Below are 19982 nucleotides of genomic sequence, written 5' to 3'. Positions count from 1 at the left end.
CTGGCAGAACGGAGAAGGAGAGAACGGGGAGATGAATGGTGTGGACTCCAGCCCCATCGCCCAGCCGGAGTACGAGACGCTCATGGCCAAGTTCCACTTTGTGGACCTGGCAGGCTCTGAGAGGCTGAAACGCACGGGAGCGACAGGAGAGAGAGCCCGCGAGGGAATCTCCATCAACTGTGGACTGGTGAGACAGAAATAGAAAAGCGTGCATCAGGTCTTCCACTGTCTGTGTGCACTGAGGTGTATTTAAATGTGGTATTTGCATTTCTTCTTTTTAAAAGTCAGCATGTTAAGAATGCTAAAAAATATAGCTTGTAATCAATTTCTGAGCCTGTGTGTGTGTGTGTGGGCGTGTGTGTGTGTGTGTGTGTTTGTGTGTTGTAGCTGGCACTGGGAAATGTGATCAGTGCTTTAGGAGACCAGACTAAGAAGGGAGGACACGTCCCTTACAGAGACTCGAAACTCACTCGTCTGCTACAGGACTCACTGGGAGGCAACAGGTACACACACACACACACACACACACACACACACACACACACACACACAGGCGTATGATAGAAAATGAAAAATCTTTGTGTTTTTTTTTTGACTGTTAGTTGGATATAATAAATCACTTTGGTCTTTGGGAAATTAAAACAAGGCTTTTTTTCACTGTTTTCTGACATTTTACAGACAAAATGATTAATCAATACAATGAGCAGATTCATCGATAATGAAACTTAAATAGACATAAATAGTTGTTGTACTCAGTGTTTCAGCATTGTTAAATTGTATGCATAGTTGTCTACAACCTTCACACTTCCCTCCTCCCCAGTCGCACAGTGATGATCGCCTGCGTCAGTCCGTCAGACCGGGACTTCATGGAGACACTGAACACACTGAAGTACGCCAACCGTGCCCGAAACATCAAGAACAAGGTGGTGGTGAACCAAGACAAGACCAGCCAGCAGATCAGCGCCCTGCGGGCCGAGATAGCCCGCCTTCAGATGGAGCTGATGGAGTTCAAGGCGGTGAGAGATGGACGGCTGGACGTTGATAAGAAAGCGGGAAACACTGTGGGGGAGAAAAGTGGGGGGGGGGGAAAGAGGATTAGAAAAGAATAAAGAAAAGGAACAGAAAAGGATGAGCAGGGCTGAATAACGGTGGGGAAAAGATGAGGAATGAAATGTGGCAGGTTGAAGATGAGAGCTAACACATGGCTGTCAGTGTAACTGATGCAATGAGGCTGTAAGAGAGGGGTGAGTGGGGTGACATGATGGATGAAAGTGAGAACAGAAACTGAACAGAAGAAGAAAAAAGACAACACTAATGGGAGTAAGAGAAGATTGCATGGGAGGGTGCAAAAGAAAAGCAGAGGCCATGTCTGCATTACTGTCAAATTAAATATCTTTGCTGGGCTACACACGTCCATTTATACATTTACTGAAGTGCCTGCACATGAATGAGATTAATCAGTGTACAGTCAGCATTTTACAAAGCAACGCAGACATAAACTGATCCTGTAGCTGATTGTACCTGTGTTGAGAAGCTCTGTATGTGCTCTGTGTAACACGGTTTTAAGGGCCATTATGCACTAGGAAGACAGGGGGATGGGGAATCATCCAACAAAATGTCATCAGCTTTTTCATCAGTTTTGAAACAAGCCATCATTTAGCACCCTGCTAAATGATTCAGTGTGTTATGCAATTAAGGGAGGTTACCACGGTTACCAGAGGGAAGTGAATGTGTGGACTGCGAGTTGACCTCTATGTGGCCATAAGGGATGTGATGTGACTGGAGTCTTCGAGTAATGGAGTGTTGTGTTGGTGGAGGTAATGATGTCTGCGAGCTACGAGTGGATTAGATAGTGACTCTGTTCGAAGCTCACACAACGGGATGCTTTCAGGGTCAATCATTCAGGATACGACAATAGCTGCTTGGGGAGCCACAGACAGACCATTTTAAACAACAGCATTGTTGTTTTCTTGGACTGCAACATCAAGTATAAGTACGAGAGTGGAGTTAGCATCAGTTTTGTGTGTCTTCGTGAAAATGCTTGCGGTGTCCAGGGTGATGGTCATTGTTGCTCATGCTGACTGCTTGCCTCTCTGTGCAGGGGAAGCGTGTGGCATGTGAGGATGGTTCAGAGGGCTACAGCGACCTTTATCAGGAGAATGCTATGCTGCAGAGAGAAAACGACACACTGCGCCTCAGGGTTAAAGCCATGCAGGAGACCATTGACCACCTGAACACCCGTGTCACACATCTGCTGGCCAACGAGGTCAGCACTCTGCTGACCAAGTCAAGTACGTGAACTCTGTTTCTCTTAAGTTTACTGTTTTCAAACTTACTTTAATTTAACTTCATGTATTAAAATTATGCTTTCTGTGACCTGAGCCTCCTTCTGCCTTTGATCTGTAGGTGAAGGCAATGAGGAGATTGGGGCTTTAATCCAGAACTACATCCGAGAGGTTGAAGAACTTAGGTGAGAGCTCCAAATCTTCCACGATGCATTCACATCTTGATATTCTTTGGTTCTCAAAGGATTAGTGTGACACATTTTGGGAAGTGTACTTACTTTCTTGTCTGCTCTCATTTCTGTCCATGCAGTATTGTAGCTGTAGCCAGTTGTCGGTTAGCAAAGTTTAGCATAAAGACCAGAAAGAAGGGGCTAGTCTAGCACCTAACGACAATTGACATAACTTGTTTGTTTCATGTGAATAACAAATAACAGCAAAAAATGTAATATTTTGTTGCTTTTAGGACAGAACCTGGCTAGCTATTTCTCCATGCTTCCAGTTTTAAAGCTAAGTTAAATATATCCTCGCCAGAAAGACCGTGTAATGTTTACTGATAGTTTCAAAGTTAGCTGACATTGTCTAAAATAAGCTATCATATGCTACTGGTCACACCAGACCAAATAAGACTGTGGAGGTCAAACCTCTGAGTGCACTAAATTGAACAAGAGTTCATATTTCTAGTTCATTATTTCTTATGAATTTAACTTTTCTAAGAGGAAGAACGTGTTGTTTCCTCTTTAAATAAATCAGAATCTGTGGCTTTTAATTAGCTGGTGATAATTCGGTTTAAAGGTTTTCTCTACATCTCCTCCCCTGGCAGAACTAAGCTTCTTGAGAGCGAGGCAATGAACGAGTCGTTGCGAAGGCAGGCGGCCCGAATTTCCTCGCGTTCCTCCTTCCCTTCCTCCAGTCTCAGCCCTGCCACCGGCTACCCCCCTGGCTCCTCCCCTGCTCCCATGTCTATGGAGGCTGAGATGACGGACGTGTTACGTCGGGCCAAGCTGGATATTGAGAGGCTGAAGAAGAAGGAGAGGAGGCAGAGGAGGATGAGGTGAGGAAAGACCCACACATTCGAGACCTATTTATATTTCAATTCCAAAAACCAGATTATACAGTAAAAAACAATACAGGTGATCAGAACAGCCCCGTCATCGGCATCATGTCGAAACATCTCAGCTTGATGTAAATTTAATTTCTCCTGTCAATGAACCAGCACATGTTTTAAAAGCCAAAAGAGCATGAGTACATTATTGCCCCTAGACTCTTCCCTCCTCATTGCCTCTGTCCTGTAGCTTAAGAGCCACAGCACAAGTCGATTAGGGCTTTGGGACGGACAGCTTCTCAGTAGAATTGGGATGTAGCCAGTGCTGAGTAGTAACGTTGGCTTGGATGCAAGAAGGTCTAATTCAGTCGGCCAGTGGGTCATGAGAGAGAAGAGTACAAAAGCCTAACAGGCTAATTGAGGTTTAATGGGATAGAGAGGGACGTAGACGGGAATTTAGACATGGGATGGGTGGTAAGCAGGATGGTTGTAAAAAGATGGAGCAAATGGGAGGATAAAATTGGCAATAAAACATTAAGAGCTAGAAGGGCAAGATAAGGGGTAGAGCAGACGAAGACTTTGCTAATGACTTCAGAGGTCTGATTTTGCTGTGAGCACATCATTTGGCAGCACTCCCAAAGTCCTAATGGTGCTTGTTAACAGTGTGTGACATCTCACTTAAATGGAAGAGAGTGTTTGTAATGCATGGTAATGGGAAAGAAAAAACAAAAAACTCTCGTACTTGCTGTACTTGAACTGGAAGAAGAGTCAACTGAGGTGAAATCAGTATAGGAAAAGAATTTCATATTTTGAAAAATATTTTGACATTTGAGTCTTTCCTCAGTGCCAGCTGTAACCCGACTGAACAGATGTGTTTTGTTTTCGTCCTGTAGTCCAGAGTTGGAGAAAGGCCTGAAAAAACGAGTGAAACTGCACGCTCACGAGAATGGAGAGAACGGGCAGAGTCGTGAAAACGGACAAAACGGACAGAATGATGAGATCGATTCGGATGACAATTGCAATGAGGTAAACTACACGAGCTTAGGAGTTTAACACATAAACAAAGAGGACAAAGTCTGATGCGTCTGTGTGTTTCTGCGTGTAGGACATCATGTCTCCGCTGCAGGAGGAGAGTGGTTGTGATGAAGATGAGGGGGAGGATGAGGAGGAGGGCAGGGAGGAGGAGGACGGGTTTGACAGTGACGAGAGCCTGGTGGATTCGGACTCGGACTCTGATGAGAAAGGTGTGTTTCTGACAGCTGCTATAACAAGATGTCCAGACTTCTCGCTCTATGGTGTCGTGGTTTTACTCAGTGTCAGTTGAACACTGATGAATCCCAACGACTCTAGCACCACCAGCTGGTCAAATTGTAGTGAAATTGAAATATCTCAAAAGCTATCAGCCTAATTGGCACACTTTTCATATGATCTTCCATCATCTGGTCTTTAATTTGTCGTTTGTGACCACATACTTGGAAAACTAACCACGTTCCTGTCAGCCTCAGCTGTGCCTTGTTTTTGGTGCTAAGTAGCGAATGTCAGCATGCTAACATGTTGAGGTAAGATGGTGAACTTGTAAACATTCACATGGTAGCATTTAGCAGTGCTGTTGTGACTGAGTACAGCGTCAAAGAGATGCTAGTATGGCTGGTATGGTTTGGTTCTACTTTACCTGCATCTCCTTTTTTCTCAAAGACATTACTCAGTTTGCTAGATGGTTAACATCAAAGACACCAGAAGATATTTTATGGTGTTGAAGTTGCTGAATTTGAATCTGCAGGCTAAATGAAAATTTCCTGAACAAGCATAAAGAAGCAACAGATGATTCAACAATATCAAATGTGTGGGTTTTTGATATCCGAGAATAAAAGAAACAAATAATTGTAAAAAAAAAAATAGTATGTAATTGTAATTTTAGCTTTTCTTTAAACAGCCAACTTCCAGGCAGACCTGGCAGATCTGATGTGTGAAATCGAGATCAAACAGAAGCTGATAGATGAGCTGGAGAACAGCCAGCGGAGGCTGCTGATGCTGAAGCTACAGTACGAGGAGAAGCTCATCCTACTGCAGAACAAGATCCGCGACACTCAGCTGGAGAGAGACCGTGTGCTGCAGAACCTCAGTGAGTCAGTGCTTAATGGGATTTGTAGTTCACAGATGTGGTTGGGTAGTTGAAAACCCAAAAGTTAATTTAGTCGTTCAGTAGAAAAGTAAGTATCATGAAAGGTTAAGCATCCTGACAGCAGGTGATTGACACTACATGGCTTCACAGTGTCCATGGAAAATTACACGGAGGAGAAGGCCAACCGGATCAAGCAGGAGTATGAGAAACGTCTAAAGGAGATGAACCGAGACCTGCTGAAGCTACAAGCGGCACAGAAAGAGCACGCGCGTCTCCTCAAAAACCAGGGGAGGTACGAACGGGAGCTGAAGAAACTCCAGTTAGAGGTCAACGAGATGAAGAAAGCCAAGGTGAGGGGGGAGGAAGGGGAGTCAGTGGGCAGGATTATGAATGAACAAGACCAAACCCTGACCTCTTTGCTATTTCAAGGTCGCACTGATGAAGCAGATGAAGGAGGAGCAGCAGAGGAGGAGAATGGTGGAGGCAAAGAGGAACCGTGAGATCGCCCAGCTCAAGAAGGAGCAGCGGCGACAAGAGGTCAGACTGCATGTTTAGGACACTGCAAACTGCATTAGACCACATGCTATGTATTTTATTTTATTTTATTATGTATATAATCTATGTATTTTACAGCACGGTCCAAATCCTAACTCCATTGCCGTATTTAAAGAATTATTCATGCTGGTGAGGTTGTGTTTGCTTGCATACATGAGTATGCACTCAGGTCCTCCGTTTGTCTGCCAGGCACATTAAAAGCTTGATTTATGTATCATGAACACACTGCACACAGATTTTGCTATCGCTTTTATGCTTTGAAGATTAGTGTATTATTTGCTATCCCTGGAGGAGAAGGCTTATTAATTATCATGGACACATTTACACTGTCAGAGTGTGGGCTTCATATATAATCCTGTTATTAAGACTTTCAGCCTAAGTCTTAAAATCCTTTCACGATCAACACTTTGTAAGCCTGTTGTGCAAGAAGCTCAGGAATCCAATTAACATTTGAAGAAAAATTGAAAAATGTACATGAAGACTGAATAACGAAGATATTAAAAAACTCTCTTTGTCCCTCCTGTCCTTCAGTACCAGATTCGAGCGCTGGAGTCTCAGAAGCGGCAGCAGGAGCTGGTGCTGCGCAGGAAGACCCAGGAGGTGACCGCCCTGCGACGTCTGGCTAAGCCCATGTCAGATCGCGTGGCCGGGCGTGTGGCCCGCTGGAACCAGACCCCCCCAGTTACAGACTCTGGGGCTGAGTTGTCAGCCAGCACTACTGCAAGCAGTTCTGAACCTGAGACTGGCAGGACTGTGAGCGGGCTGGTGAGACAGTGGAACAGCAAGAACAGTGTGTTTGGATACATGGCAGAGAGTGAAGGGAGCATGGATGGAACCAGGGTCATTGGGTAAGGCGGGTTGATGTGGTCGATGCATAGCCTCTGTTCTGCATGTGCTCGTGTTAACGCTGTCTTTGGCTTTACCAAGCTTTGCTGTTTTGTTTCAATCTCACTGCTGTCATGTCGTGCTTTACGGCTAAAGCAGTCAGCCGTTTCGAGTGAAAAAACTCTAAAAACTCACACTACCTGCTGAGCAGCGAAAGACAGACACAGTTAGCAACTAGCTGGTGGACACACAAACGTCTCCATGTGAATGATAATGTTGCTTCATAACTTCAGGATGTGTAATTTAGCAACTGATGATGTCCTCTAGTGACCAAAACGTCAGTCTTTGCATGTTCAGTTTAGTTTCTCATCTTTTCCACCTCTGATGAGTCCTGGTACATTTTTCATCTCCTCTCCTCTCCTCTCCTCTCCTCTCCTCTCCTCTCCTCTATCCAGCAGCAGGAAGAAGTTGCAGCGTAAGCCAGCAGGACTGGGCAGTACTGGAGCAGCTGGCAGACCCAGCAGTTTCTCAAAGTCTGCCCGTCAGAAGTGGCAAACCCTGGAGCGACGCATTATGGACATCGTCATGCAGAGAATGACAATCTCTAATGTGGAGGCTGACATGGATCGTCTTATCAAGGTAGGAATGGCGTTTGCATTTTTCACTGTGGACTAAGATGGGAAGTAGGGCTGTTTGAGGTGTTGAGGTTTTTGTATCACTTGAGAGGAAAACGTTTTTTAGGTGATAGGTTAGGGTTAGGTTAGGTTAACCCAAGAAAATATGGACTATGAGATAAGCAAGCATTAGTATATTTTACGTCCTTATCCTTTGTAGATTTTTTTTGTAAATTTAGCTCTGACTTTTGTGCTCTTTGCTGAGTCAGAAGCGAGAGGAGCTGACAGTCCAGCAGGAATCGCTCTCACACAAAAGGGAGGTACTAATGGCGGACGGGGAGGGACCAGAAGCAGAGGACCGTCTCCTTCAGGAAATTAACGAGGAGCTCGAGGTGCTGAACGCCAATATTGACTACATCAATGACAGCTTGTCTGACTGCCAGGCCACCATTGTACAGATAGAAGAGACCAAGGTATGCCCACCCACACACAAACACACACACACACACACACACACACAAGGATGCTTGCTGTCCACCTGTGAGCACTAACAGGAGGCTCTTAGTAATAAACAGGACTCTGTTTTCTTGCAGGATGAGCTGGACTCGGTGGACACCTCGGTGGTGATCAGCTCCTGCTCGCTGGCTGAAGCACGCCACCTGCTGGACCACTTCCTAAAGGCCTCCATTGACAAAGTGAGTTTGCATACAAGCCCCATATGAAAGCCCAGAAAGCTTACACAGACAGTCAAAACTTACACAGCCATAACTGTTTGAATCAAGTAAACTAAAAATAGCTTTTTACTGCCATCATATTATGCTACTGATAAAAACATATAATGTGAACAATGTGATTTAATGATGTTGCAATGATATGAACTGTAAAAGTGAGTGCAGTGAATAATGGTTGGGGTGCCATCTAGTGGTGTGTTTTTGTACTACATGGTGATGTCAGATAGGTGATGTAATGTAAAATGATTAACACCCAGTCTAAAAGTTTTGTTTTACATTACTGTGTGTGTGTGTGTGTGTGTGCACGCAGAGTTTACAGGTGGCTCAGAAGGAGGCTCAGGTCAGACTGCTCGAGGGTCAGCTGAGGCAGACGGATGTGATTGGCTCATCCCACAATCACATGATTCTTGATGCCCTGAGAGAAAAGGCAGAATGCATCCCTGAACTCCAGGCTCTTATCCACAACGTACAGCAGGGTGAGTTATGGTTTTGTTTGTGTTTCTGTCTCTGTGACAGTGTGTAGGACTTCACACAGTATGTTGTTCTCTTACAACTTTCCCTCTTTGTCTTTCTTTTTCTTTATTTATTTCTCTTTTTCCATTTTTCCTTCAGTTTGTCTTTGCAGAATATTAACACATTAGCTTTGTGGTGGGATGAAATTATGTATATTATGTATAAAGGCATTAAAGGTTGTTATTGATATCTTTAACCATGCTGCTTTAATAAAGTTTCCGATTAATACGTCCCTCTCAGTCATCCTCACTTCTGTTCTTTTTGTTCTTTTCAGCAATGAGCCTAAATCACTCATAAAGAATACAGTAAAACGGAAAATGAAGTGGAAGATGTTATATTGGAAAATGTGGTAGCGAAGTAGGTTGTGGCACAAACAGACATACTGAGTGTGTAATATACTGTTTCGTGTGCTTTCAGAAAATGGTTACGCCAGCACAGACGAGGAGCCGTCTGAGTTCAGTCAAGCCTCTGACAGCAGGTGAGTCTGCAGCCTGCTCACCCACACAGCGTCCTCCTCTTTCCATGGCCCTTTTTTATTTTAAAGACATTCACCACAATCTGCAAAAGTAGGCTAATTTTGCATGAAACATGGAGCACATCCTCATCTGAAAAGTATGTAGTCTATTTCTCTTTTTCTCTCTTTCTCTGCAGTGTATCTCAAATGAAAGAATCCAACAGCCAGGATGATTTCAAGATTAAGGTACGGCTGATTTGTGTTGGTGAAGCTATAGTTGTTATTAAGCTCTGTTACAGATGAAAGACACCAGCTTTAAATCCACTTTCCTCCTGTTTTGTTAAATCCAGATGTTCATATTACTTCCATGTATTCTTGTTAGTGTCGGTCCTCAAAACATCAGGGAGCATCCAAGCCTGTCAGACTGTTATGAATCACACTGACGTTACACGTTGTGGTAGTTAGTCCCTTGTTCTGACTTTCAATGAACAAACAGGGTCATAGCAGCTGCTATTCTTATTTGAAGCCACAAGGTGGCAGTAAAAGCAAAGCATTCTTTCACTTCCTAATGCTTGGCTTAATATTCTGCACAGAACCCCTGATTTGACACCAAACCCTCTCAACCTCTTGTTAATGTGCTGTTCTCTATCGTTTATTATGCTTTTTTAAGTTATTGTTTTATCCAGACTTTGATCGATCCCACAATGTTTGCTTTCTTAATTTTCCTTTTTCCTGTTTTAATATTATCTTTGCCTTTTTTCCCTCCTCATTGGTGTTTTCAGACTAATTTCCTCTTACAACCAACCATTATCATTATTTTACATCTTAGTTTTTGCTTTCCCAGTGTCCTTCCTCTTTCTCAGTTCATTCTCCCGTCAGTGGCCGTCTTTAACAGGACTCTTGTACTTTTTTCACCCAGATGGAGCCTCGTCTGTCAGCTCAGATGAAGGCGGTGTCAGCAGAGTATCTGGGTCCTATCCTGGACCCTTCTTCAGGCAGCAAGCCACAGCACATCACCAAGTCTCTGGCTTCACTGACGGACATCCAGGAGGACGGCCTGGGCCTGGCGACAGCAAGTCTGGGGCTCAGCTTGGCCCTACGAGACCCCTACCACAGGGACAGGGTGTCCCGCACCATCAGCCTACCTGTCAGAGGACACACCTTGTAAGTGAATCATAATGATCACTGAGATGAAGCAGTGTTGTCAGGAAAGAGGAATGGTGCAGGCTTGACTCTTATTATGACAACACATCACAAATAGTAGTTAGTGCAGTTTTTTCTGGTGCTGGAGCATTTGTTTGATCTCTTTCAGATAGGACCCCTTCACAAACAGCACAGCCATTTACTTTCAGCTAACTATCAACCATTTATCCTTTCATTTTAGCTATCAGCCATTTATTCATTACTGGACTAACTGTTTAGGTTTGTTAACGAACTGCATCCCCAATTAAAATTGAAACATGCAGTGTTCAAGTATGACTGAGCATAGATATATTTTTAAATCAAATCTTATCTACAGATTTTGTCAAATTTGTTGAGCTATTCAACAAGTCTTTCCAAGTGTCATGTGGGGACTTTACAAGTACCCCCTGAGGTACAAGTACCCCTGTGAATCACTGCTCTGCTGCCTGTTGAGCAAGATGAAGAGCGGAGCCATTCAACGAGGATGACATGGGTTGAACTGGAACGTTTTCGACTATTTAAACATAAAACATGTTGCTGAGGAAAACAAACAAGCAGGATAGAAACATGAGGATAAATGGAGGAGCGCAAGTAAACACCCGAAACATCTTTTTAGGTTCTATTTCCTGTTAACGGAGACAAAGTTGTCGAGAATTTTTGCGTCTGCTCGCTCTCTCCGCCACCTCTGAAGACTTGCCTGAGGCCTGAAGTTTTTGTAGGTTAGAAATCTGCTGCAGGGAGGAAAAAGGAGATATCAGTGAAACTTGCATCAGTCCTTTGGGATGGAAAGTTTGTGTGTGGATTGATATTTAAAGAAATGAGCCTGCCCGTTGCTTTAGTCTGCTAGAAATGTTGTTCAGTTGCATAAAACCCTTGTTGACCCTTATAGATTCCCAACAGTGTACATAGACGTGTATCATCCTGTGCACACCTTTGAAGTTTTGCTTAGTTTGCTTTTGTGTATGTGTGTGTGTGTGTGTCAGTCCCAGGCAGTCTCGGGGTTATGACACTTCCCCTATAACAAGGAGGAAATCTTACGACCGTGCGTACAGGTACATGCACTGTAATGCTTTAATTTATTTTCCAGGCAGATCAATCACATTTTTTGAATATGTAATGTAATTTACATACTCATTCCTTCATTCCTTCTCCATTCCTAACCTTCCTCATTCTCCTGCTTCTGATCAGGCCCACTGATGGCTATACTCCCCCCTCCTCCCCTCCTCTGAGGACCAGGAACGACCGCAACGTCTTCTCAAGGCTCACCAGCAACCAAGCCCAAGGTTCAGCTCTGGACAAGTGAGTCTGCTCTTGCACAGATCGACACATTCAAACGCTGCTTTTGTTCTTTTTGTCCCCACTTTCTCATCTTATCAATTCAGTCTCACTTTGACTGAATGAACCATCCCTTTCTTTTCTTCTATTCTCTTCCATGGTATAAGGTCCTCTCAGACCCTATCGATATGCTGAAGGTCAGGCCTTTTGAGAGGAAAGTGCTTCTGTCTGTGGTGTAGATGAGCAGAATCCAGGTGTTATATGTGTTGAAGATATGATCATCCAAACTACAATCACAGGCTGCTCAGTGCTGCATTTAACAACAAGATGTAATTACAGTGTGTTTCAAGCACACATATAGGAGTTACCAGGAAACAAATGTAAATCAGGAAGAAGGCATCCTCTGTAGAAACAAACTGTCAGGACAGCTGTGGTTGGAAAAATAAAACCCAACAAAAAACAAGATGTGATATCCTATGTCTGTTTTGAGAGGATGTGATGTGCATGACAATGAGGCACATGATCTGCACTTGGGCGAGAGGAAGAGAAATCATCTTGTACAATCTAATGTAATCCGATAAAAGAGAAAAACAGCCCTGCAATAAATTTTATCTTATAATCATTTGGTTTGCTGCCACTCCGTCTGAGAGAATTTGATTCAGATTTGTGGTAATTTCTGAGGCTGTAGTTGCTTGTCGTGTCGAATTTACTCATTAAAATTTTTTTCATCCTATTTAAATACGTAAAGTTAAAATAATGTAATAAACACCTCTGGATGTGGAAGCATGTAATCCAGCTACATCAGATGGAGACACGAGGTGGATATGAGACGCATGTTAATGTCAGCCGCAAAGGTGCCAAGACTGGAATAAGCAACCAGCCTTTTCACTTCCTGCTCACAGTCAATTCCAGCTTTTCTGCTCTGACAAATGATAGCAGTTAATTTCAGTCGATGTTTGGTTCTGCTGTAAAGTGTTTGTCTTGTAATCTTTATTATTGCGAAACATTTCTCAGCTTTATTGACCCCTAATTGTTAGTGAGGATGCCGTGCGAAATGAGTGAGGGTGTCGTCATGTTTGTGTGAATGTGTGTGAATTTTATATATAATGTGTGTGAATGTGTGTATGGGGGGCCTGTGGGTCCTTATTATCTGGAGCAGGGGTAGGTTAATGACTTGGCTCTTGCCATATTTTCTATGCAGCTGGTGTCGTTTGTTGGCCATTTTGAATTGACTCCGGGTGACAGTGTGGGAGGATATTTATGTTTAGGGTCTCACGTGTAGTTCCCTCAGGACAAGCCTTCCTATAGAGCATGATGCAGGAGGATGAACATGGTGTAATCTTTTGTTACCCAGAGTATTTGCATTTTTTTCCTCTTTGATGAAAGGTTTAAACATCATTCGGGCCAAGTAGATATTTTGCTTTCTGAATAGGAATTTAGCCAAAGATTCATTGTTTGATTCAGATTGTATTTTTCTCTTTTTGATTTCATTGTCCTAAAATTGCTGACACTGACCTAAGTATGGCACTTAATTCATCATCGCAAGCAGAAGTTCAAAGCTGAATGAAGCGAATCTGTGAAGAAATAATTAGAAAACCAGAATGAACCGTCTTTATGAATTCTGTGTAATATAGTGAGGCTCTTAAGTACATCTTTGCAAGTTAACAAGACCTGTTTATGTGCAATTAGGTAGTTTTTGTTATTTTGACTGTATGGCTGCATTCTGTTTTTGTTTTCGGATGATTTGTATTTGAAAAGACTGATTGCCTATGAGACTGGGATCAAGCATTTGCCACAGATTCAAAAGATGCACGAAAAAAATGAATTTTGTACAAAGTTTTTTTTTTCTTCTGTCGAGGAGGCTTTGAAACTCTGATCTGTTTTTTTTCCCCCATCGTCATCCTTTCTTCAACGTTTGCATCCTCCAAAACCAGTGAATTTAAAAAGGATTTTTCCTTGAGAGTCTGAAAAAGAGCAGACATTGCTATGCTAATAGCCACAGTGGTCAGCAGTAAACACCAAGAAATGGAGTAATTTCGATCACATTTTAACACCTTTCCTCCCCCTAGACGTATGCACAACCATTTTGTTTTATTATTTCATGCTCATGAGTGTAAAGTACAGGCTCTCGTGGTGACAAACCTGGGGCTATAAAATTTTTACGATATAATAATACTTTTATTGCGCATATACCAATCTTCCCCTTTGAGCTGCTGTGAGGCACTGGATTGGTGTGGTCTTTTTTGCCCTTGACAGCTTTGAGCGGGCTCGCCTCTGAGTTTGATTGACAGCCTTATCCTACATTCTGGATTTTCCCTTCTGTTAACCCTGTTTGCGGTCCCTTGTATTTTCTGTACTAATTCCCTGAATGCGGCTGGAAAGAGCAGATGTGGACACTGGAATCAGAGGAGTCATACATCGGGGATAAGGGCAACAAAAGTATAGAAACTGTAATGTGCAGTTCCTTGGGCTCCATGTATGGCTGCTCTGGTATCAGCGTTTCCTCCTTGAAGAGTTCCCTTTTTCTTTCAGTATCTTTGTTCTGCTTTGTTCAGATGGATAGTTTGATGGTTTCTCGAGAGTTAAATAAGGAAATTGATACCGCTTTTGTGTTGGTGGACAAAATATGAAGCCAGCAGCTGTCTAACTTAGCTTTAGCATAAAGAATGGGAACAGGAAAACAGCAGAAGGTAACAAAATCCACCTGCCAGCACATCTAAAGCTCACAAATTAGCATGTTTGCTCCTTTGGTTTAATCTGTAAAACTGGGCAAAATGACAAGTTGCGGTTTTAACCCAGCATATAAACCCACAATGTCGCGCGTCCAGCTTATTGTTGAGCTTTAAAGGTGCTGCTCAGCAAATTTTCTTACCTTCAGTCAGAGCCAAGGTAGCTGTTTCTCACTGTCTCGAGGATTCATGCTAATCCAAGCTAAGCTTAGTTTACAGCCGCCAATTGCATTATACTGAAGCTTACGGTATTTTGAACTATTTTCTTTTTTTTTTAAAAAACATTTAACTTTTAATGTGAGCCACTAAACCAGCCACTGCTCACTAAGGTAAACATCTGCAGACAGTGGTCAAGGAACACGGCTTGTTCAGTGGTTATCTTTGAGAAGAAGCACATTTCGTAGCAAACGTCCTGATAATCACTGGACAAGCTGTGTTGTTTGACTGAGCTCTCCTGCCTGTTTGCTCACTGCTTTACATCTAAATCCCTTTCTCGAGTCACTCCCCCTTTTAACCCTCTGCCAGTAACCCTTCTGTCTTTCCTTAGTGTGGTTAACCCTTTCCTCTTCCCGCCCCCGCCCTCCCCTCTCCTGCTCCTCTTCTGCCTCCAGGTCTGATGACAGCGACTCCTCGCTCTCCGAGGTGCTCAGGTAGAGGAACTGTGTTTGTCACTCTCTGTTTTCCCATTTGCCTGTTAACTCACCCCGTGTCAACTCGTCTCCACCAGTAGCCAGTGACTCGCCTCGCTTTTCCTCCACTTCCTTTATTCACGTCAGTGGGTGTGGTCGCCGTGGTGCATGTTTTAACCACACGCGGCGTTCTCGACCCGCCGGCCATTCTTACATGTTTGATGTTGTGTTTCTCTGTGATGTTGCTTGCACACGGGACCCGAATGAACCTTATCACTTTCCTACAGGCTGCAGAAAAAAAGGCAAATATGAAAATGTTATTTAAGGAAACATCTTGTGACCGTAGAAACTGCCTGATATTTTGATTAATCATTGCAGACGTGATCAGTCAATAACCACATTTGTCATAACCTCACTTCAAGTAAAGAGTGAAGTCTTGATAGAAGGTTAGAAATTCACAAGTTAAAAGAATAGTGAGAAATGTGGCAGAACTCACCTGCTCGAGTGTTAAATGAGAAGTTAGAGGGAAACAGCGAGTAAAGACCACAAATTGTGGTTATTCAAAGAGTTATGTGCCAGACCTTTTCTTGGTTAGGACCACTGTGAGAGTGCCATGCAGCCAGCAGGGGCTCTAGTTTGCATGGCTTAAACACAACACAACATGTCATTAGTGAGCATTAGAGAAGCCGGTTGGTGGGTTTTGTTACTGTTGTACAGATCCAGCCGAGCCATTTCACTCTACTTCCTGTCTTTAGGTGAAGCTAAGCTAACGAGCTCCTGGGTGTAGCATCCAAGAGGCATCCATCTTCTCACCTACATTTTGGCGAGAAAGCAAATAAGCATATTTGCCAAAATGTCGGACTGCTCCTTCAAAACAAGTGCAATAAAATGATATAGTAATGACAAAAAACAAACCTTCTCCTCTTCTTCCTAATCACTCCTTTCTATTTCTGTGTCTTCATCACACACACACACACACAAATAAACTGATGCAGCTCTCACTGTGGCTCTTCTGTCTGTTTTTCTGTGTACTGCTGAGAGCACACACTGATCTCCCTCCGTGTTTTTATTAGTCTGCTGGCCTCATGGTGCTTGGCCCTGCAACATCCATTAGCAGCCCTTACATAGTGCATAACCAAGCACACTTATGATGTCTTCCACAGGCTCTGGTAGAGAGACACTTTTTGCCATTTGGAAGAGCACAGTGAATAGGGTGCTGCATTAAGAAGTGTTATAGTATGTTAAGTATATGTCCTTTTAGATAAAAACTGTAAAGGAAGTACTCAAAATAATGCAACATGGTTTCCTGGCAGGTAAAAAAGTAGCTTGGTACTGTGAGTAAAGAGGTTCTGGTATAATAAGATAAAAGAAATGATGTTTTGTTCATTTTCATGTTCATTTTAGTCAAACGATTCAGCGCTTTTAGACCAGAACAACAGTGGGATTAACTGACTTTCTATTTTAACCAATGAGAGTAAGGCCTCATATCATAAGACAACATAATAAGGTTAACAGCCTTCAAGGTGATAAGGTTCATTAAGATTAAAGTGCACCTCAAATTTTACTTCTATCCCTACTTTTCAGAATCTTCCTTTCCCTCTCATCTCCATTTATTAAAAAAACAAAACAAAACATATTAACAGAAAAGTCACATGCAGGGTTTTCTCTTTGTTTTTAATCAAATAAAGACCCTGTGTTCTGTCATTAACCTTTCCAAAAGAGAACTGGAACAAAAAGAAGGTGGGACAGATCAGCTGTGCTCACTCTGCACTTGTCATCATAGTCAGGTTCTGCAGCTCTGCAGAGGAGCAGAAGCTGATAATCTGGCTGTGTTATCAACGTTACACCTCTCTGCTTACCCACAAGGGCCAAATACCCTTTTCCCTCGGCCCCAAAAGGCAATTGGCTGTGAAGTTACTGAACTGGGAGGCAGCTCCAACATGACTGGCTGGGGAATGGATGCAGCATGTGGTGATGACAACATCTTGGGACTTTGTGTTGTGAATTATTTTTGAGTTTGAGGGCTGTGGTGATGTTGCGTTCAGGCTGTTGTTAACTTTTTTTTTTTTTTTTTGTTTTGCTTATTCTGTGCAAGTCAGTTCTCTTTTGTGTTTCATGAGACAGACTTGCATGCTTTTTTTTTTTCCACTGGCCGTTGATTGACAGTCTTTGATTTTGTTTGCCTTTTCTTGGACTGTAAAAAATATACACAGAAAGTGTGGTTTGGTCTTTAATTTTTGATTTGACGTGTGTATTTGTGTGTTTTCACGCTGGGACATCAGCGTACATGCAGGCACAGAAGAGGCGTATGTTGTCAAGTTTTAAGCACACCCGTCTGTATTTTGCTCACACTGTGCAGAAACAAACCTTGTCCCAAGTTTTGTGTGTAATCACAGATTCTCTTTTCCCTCCTCATATCCTCTGGCTCCCTATCAGTGTTTTCCTCTCTACCTCACTCTCTCTTTCTCTCTCTCTCTCTCACACACACACACACACACACTCACACATTCACATACACGCATTAGGAAGCCCACCAGGGACCAATTTTCCCACATTCCTCCCTTTTCTTCTCACCCTCTGCCTGCTCTGTCTCACTCTGCTGACTGCTCTCCAGGCACTCTGCGACTCTGGCCTGTCAGCAGGACATAGTTTGGGAGGGTGAGGGGGCACAGGTTCAGCTAGAGAGATTGAGAGCACATAAGAGGCTCTGTGTCTTTGTGCATATGTGGGCATGTTTGTGTGGGTGTGGGTGTGTGAGAGAGAGGGAGAGGGAAAGACAAGCTGAATAGGAAAGCAGCTCTTATGGTTGCAGAGGCTTAATTGGACCGTTCTGTAACAAAAAAAAAGGAGGGGGAGAGTGGAGATTGGTCAGAGAGATGGAGCAGAGGCACACCAAAAATCAGCAGGAAGTTGTGTGTGTTCATGTGTAACTGAATATATGCAGTTTTTTGGAGAAGTACATCCTCTGTACCCAGCGAGGTTTTTATGGGTTTGTATCATCTTTGTGTAGTGGAAAGATTGTTTTTGGTTTTCGTGTGCATGAATGTGATCAGACCGTGTTTTATAGTGCATACTCCTGTGGAAAACACTCTCACCAGAATATGTCGAAGAGACTTTAACAATGTGTATGATCTTTAGGGGTGTGATCAATCCCATCGGGGGTGTGAAGGGGGGTCGGACGGCACCCCTGCAGTGTGTTTCTGTAGCCGAGGGCCATTCAAAGCCGGTCCTGTGTGTGGATGCTACAGATGAGCTACTATTCACTGGATCTAAAGGTACACCTGTCAGCGACTATACTATCAGCTCTTTCCACAACAAAGTACACTATATAGACAAAAGTATCGGGACAGCTGACATTACAGTAACAGGGATCTTAATGGCATTGCTGTAACAGCTTCCACTCTTCTGTGAAGGCTTTCCACAACATTTTGGAGTGTTTCTGTGGCAATTTTTGCCCATTCATGCAGTAGAGCATTTGTGAGGTCAGACACTGATGTTGGACCAAAAGGCCTGGCTCACAATCTCTGTTTCAGTTCGTCCCAACATGTTTAGTGGGGTTGAAGTCAGGGCTCTGTGTGGGCCAGTCAAGTTCTTCTACACCAAACTCATCCAGCCATGTCTTTATGGACTTTGCTGTGTGCACTGGGGCAAAGTCATGCTGGAATAGAAAAGGGCCTTCACCAAACTGTTCCCACAAAGTTGGAAGCACAGCATTGTCCAATATGTCTTGGTATGCTGAAGCATTAAGATTTCACTTCACCAGAAGTAAGAGGCCGAGCCCTACCCCTGAAAAACAACCCATCCCAATACTTCCGTCTATGTAGTGTATTTCACATAAACCTTTAATGGCTTAATGGCTGCTGTTTAATGTATTCTACATATAGATTTCATTCACGCTGAAGAACAACATGATGACTAACTAATCATGTGGTGACTTTGCACAAATACAATCATCTGATCCACTTGATGTATCTTCTTCCCTCCTTCAGATCGCACCTGTAAGATGTGGAACTTGGTAACAGGTCAGGAGATCATCACCCTCAAAGGCCACCCAAACAACGTGGTGTCAGTCAAATATTGTCCCTCCTCCTGTCTGGTCTTCTCCGTCTCCACCTCCTACATCAAGGTGTGGGACATACGCGACTCTGCCAAGTGTGTCCGCACGCTTACGTAAGTTTCCGCCCTGCAGTAAGCCAGATATAGTGGCTTGAAGCTGTTAAATTAAAAGACTGAACCTGATTTAGGAATATGCATTTTCTTTTTAGCCATATGCTTCCAGTTGCAGAAAAGTGACAAATGAAGTGAGGGAAAATGTGATGTGAAATGCTTCAAGAGGAACTGACAACTGTGAAATTCTGCTCTTTACACTTGTTTTCATCTCTTTCACTCCTGTTTGTTTCTCCTTCTCATGCACCCCTTTTATTGTCTTGCCATTTGTTGCTTTTTCTTACACTGTTTGGATTCTGTCTTTCCCTTCACAGCTCATCCGGGCAGGTGGTTTCCGGTGATGCGTGTGCAGGCACCACCACCCGCACAATAACCTTTGCACAGGGCGAGTGTCAGATCAACCAGATAGCCCTCAACCCGTCAGGATCTGTGCTCTACGCCGCTGCTGGAAACACTGTTCGAATGTGGGACCTCAACAGGTGCGTTCATCAATCTTTTCACTGATCGGTCGTTCATGTACTTGCATATTCAATAATACCCTCACTGATTTTTATGCTCAGTCATCCCCATATTCATTGGTTCATGCAGGTTTAGTTTCATTGCAACCACCTCTAAATTCCTTTACACATGGATCTGAATGTATAGATTCACTTAATTAGAATTAAAGGCTGTCAAAAGAAAAGCACGGGAACTGGTGATATGAAATGTGTATGTGTGAGCTTGTTTTCTGATATCTTGACATAGTGTCATCTTCTCCTCAGTTTTTATGCTTCTGGAGGTGATTAACAGATTGGACAAGACAGTTTATGCTAAGGGGCTCAGACCTACTTAATGATGCAGAAATTTAAAAATGGCATTG

At 43.2% G+C, this 19982-nt stretch overlaps 1 protein-coding gene across 6 annotated transcripts in view; it reads left to right on the top strand.

Moving 5' to 3' along the window:
• Positions 1–19982, top strand: part of kif21b (kinesin family member 21B) — a 56567-nt gene that overhangs the window by 23492 nt on the left and 13093 nt on the right. For 2 of the 6 annotated variants that reach the window (XM_046384240.1, XM_046384243.1), the window contains exons 6-30: positions 8–187; positions 388–503; positions 821–1016; positions 2102–2291; positions 2407–2470; positions 3106–3336; positions 4221–4353; positions 4433–4571; positions 5261–5449; positions 5600–5799; positions 5879–5986; positions 6536–6852; positions 7285–7468; positions 7713–7916; positions 8037–8138; positions 8485–8650; positions 9105–9165; positions 9339–9387; positions 10061–10305; positions 11307–11375; positions 11512–11622; positions 14939–14977; positions 18095–18231; positions 18946–19126; positions 19438–19602. In XM_046384240.1, coding sequence (XP_046240196.1) covers positions 8–187; positions 388–503; positions 821–1016; positions 2102–2291; positions 2407–2470; positions 3106–3336; positions 4221–4353; positions 4433–4571; positions 5261–5449; positions 5600–5799; positions 5879–5986; positions 6536–6852; positions 7285–7468; positions 7713–7916; positions 8037–8138; positions 8485–8650; positions 9105–9165; positions 9339–9387; positions 10061–10305; positions 11307–11375; positions 11512–11622; positions 14939–14977; positions 18095–18231; positions 18946–19126; positions 19438–19602 — 3776 coding nt within the window. The remainder of the gene's footprint in view (positions 1–7; positions 188–387; positions 504–820; positions 1017–2101; positions 2292–2406; positions 2471–3105; positions 3337–4220; positions 4354–4432; positions 4572–5260; positions 5450–5599; positions 5800–5878; positions 5987–6535; positions 6853–7284; positions 7469–7712; positions 7917–8036; positions 8139–8484; positions 8651–9104; positions 9166–9338; positions 9388–10060; positions 10306–11306; positions 11376–11511; positions 11623–14938; positions 14978–18094; positions 18232–18945; positions 19127–19437; positions 19603–19982) is intronic. The other 4 variants (XM_046384245.1, XM_046384242.1, XM_046384241.1 and 1 more) reach the window with 3 other exon arrangements.

This window comes from Scatophagus argus, chromosome 3 (genome assembly GCF_020382885.2).
Source record: "Scatophagus argus isolate fScaArg1 chromosome 3, fScaArg1.pri, whole genome shotgun sequence".
NCBI classification, from domain to species: Eukaryota; Metazoa; Chordata; class Actinopteri; family Scatophagidae; genus Scatophagus; species Scatophagus argus.
This window is presented reverse-complemented; position numbering and strand designations above follow the sequence as displayed.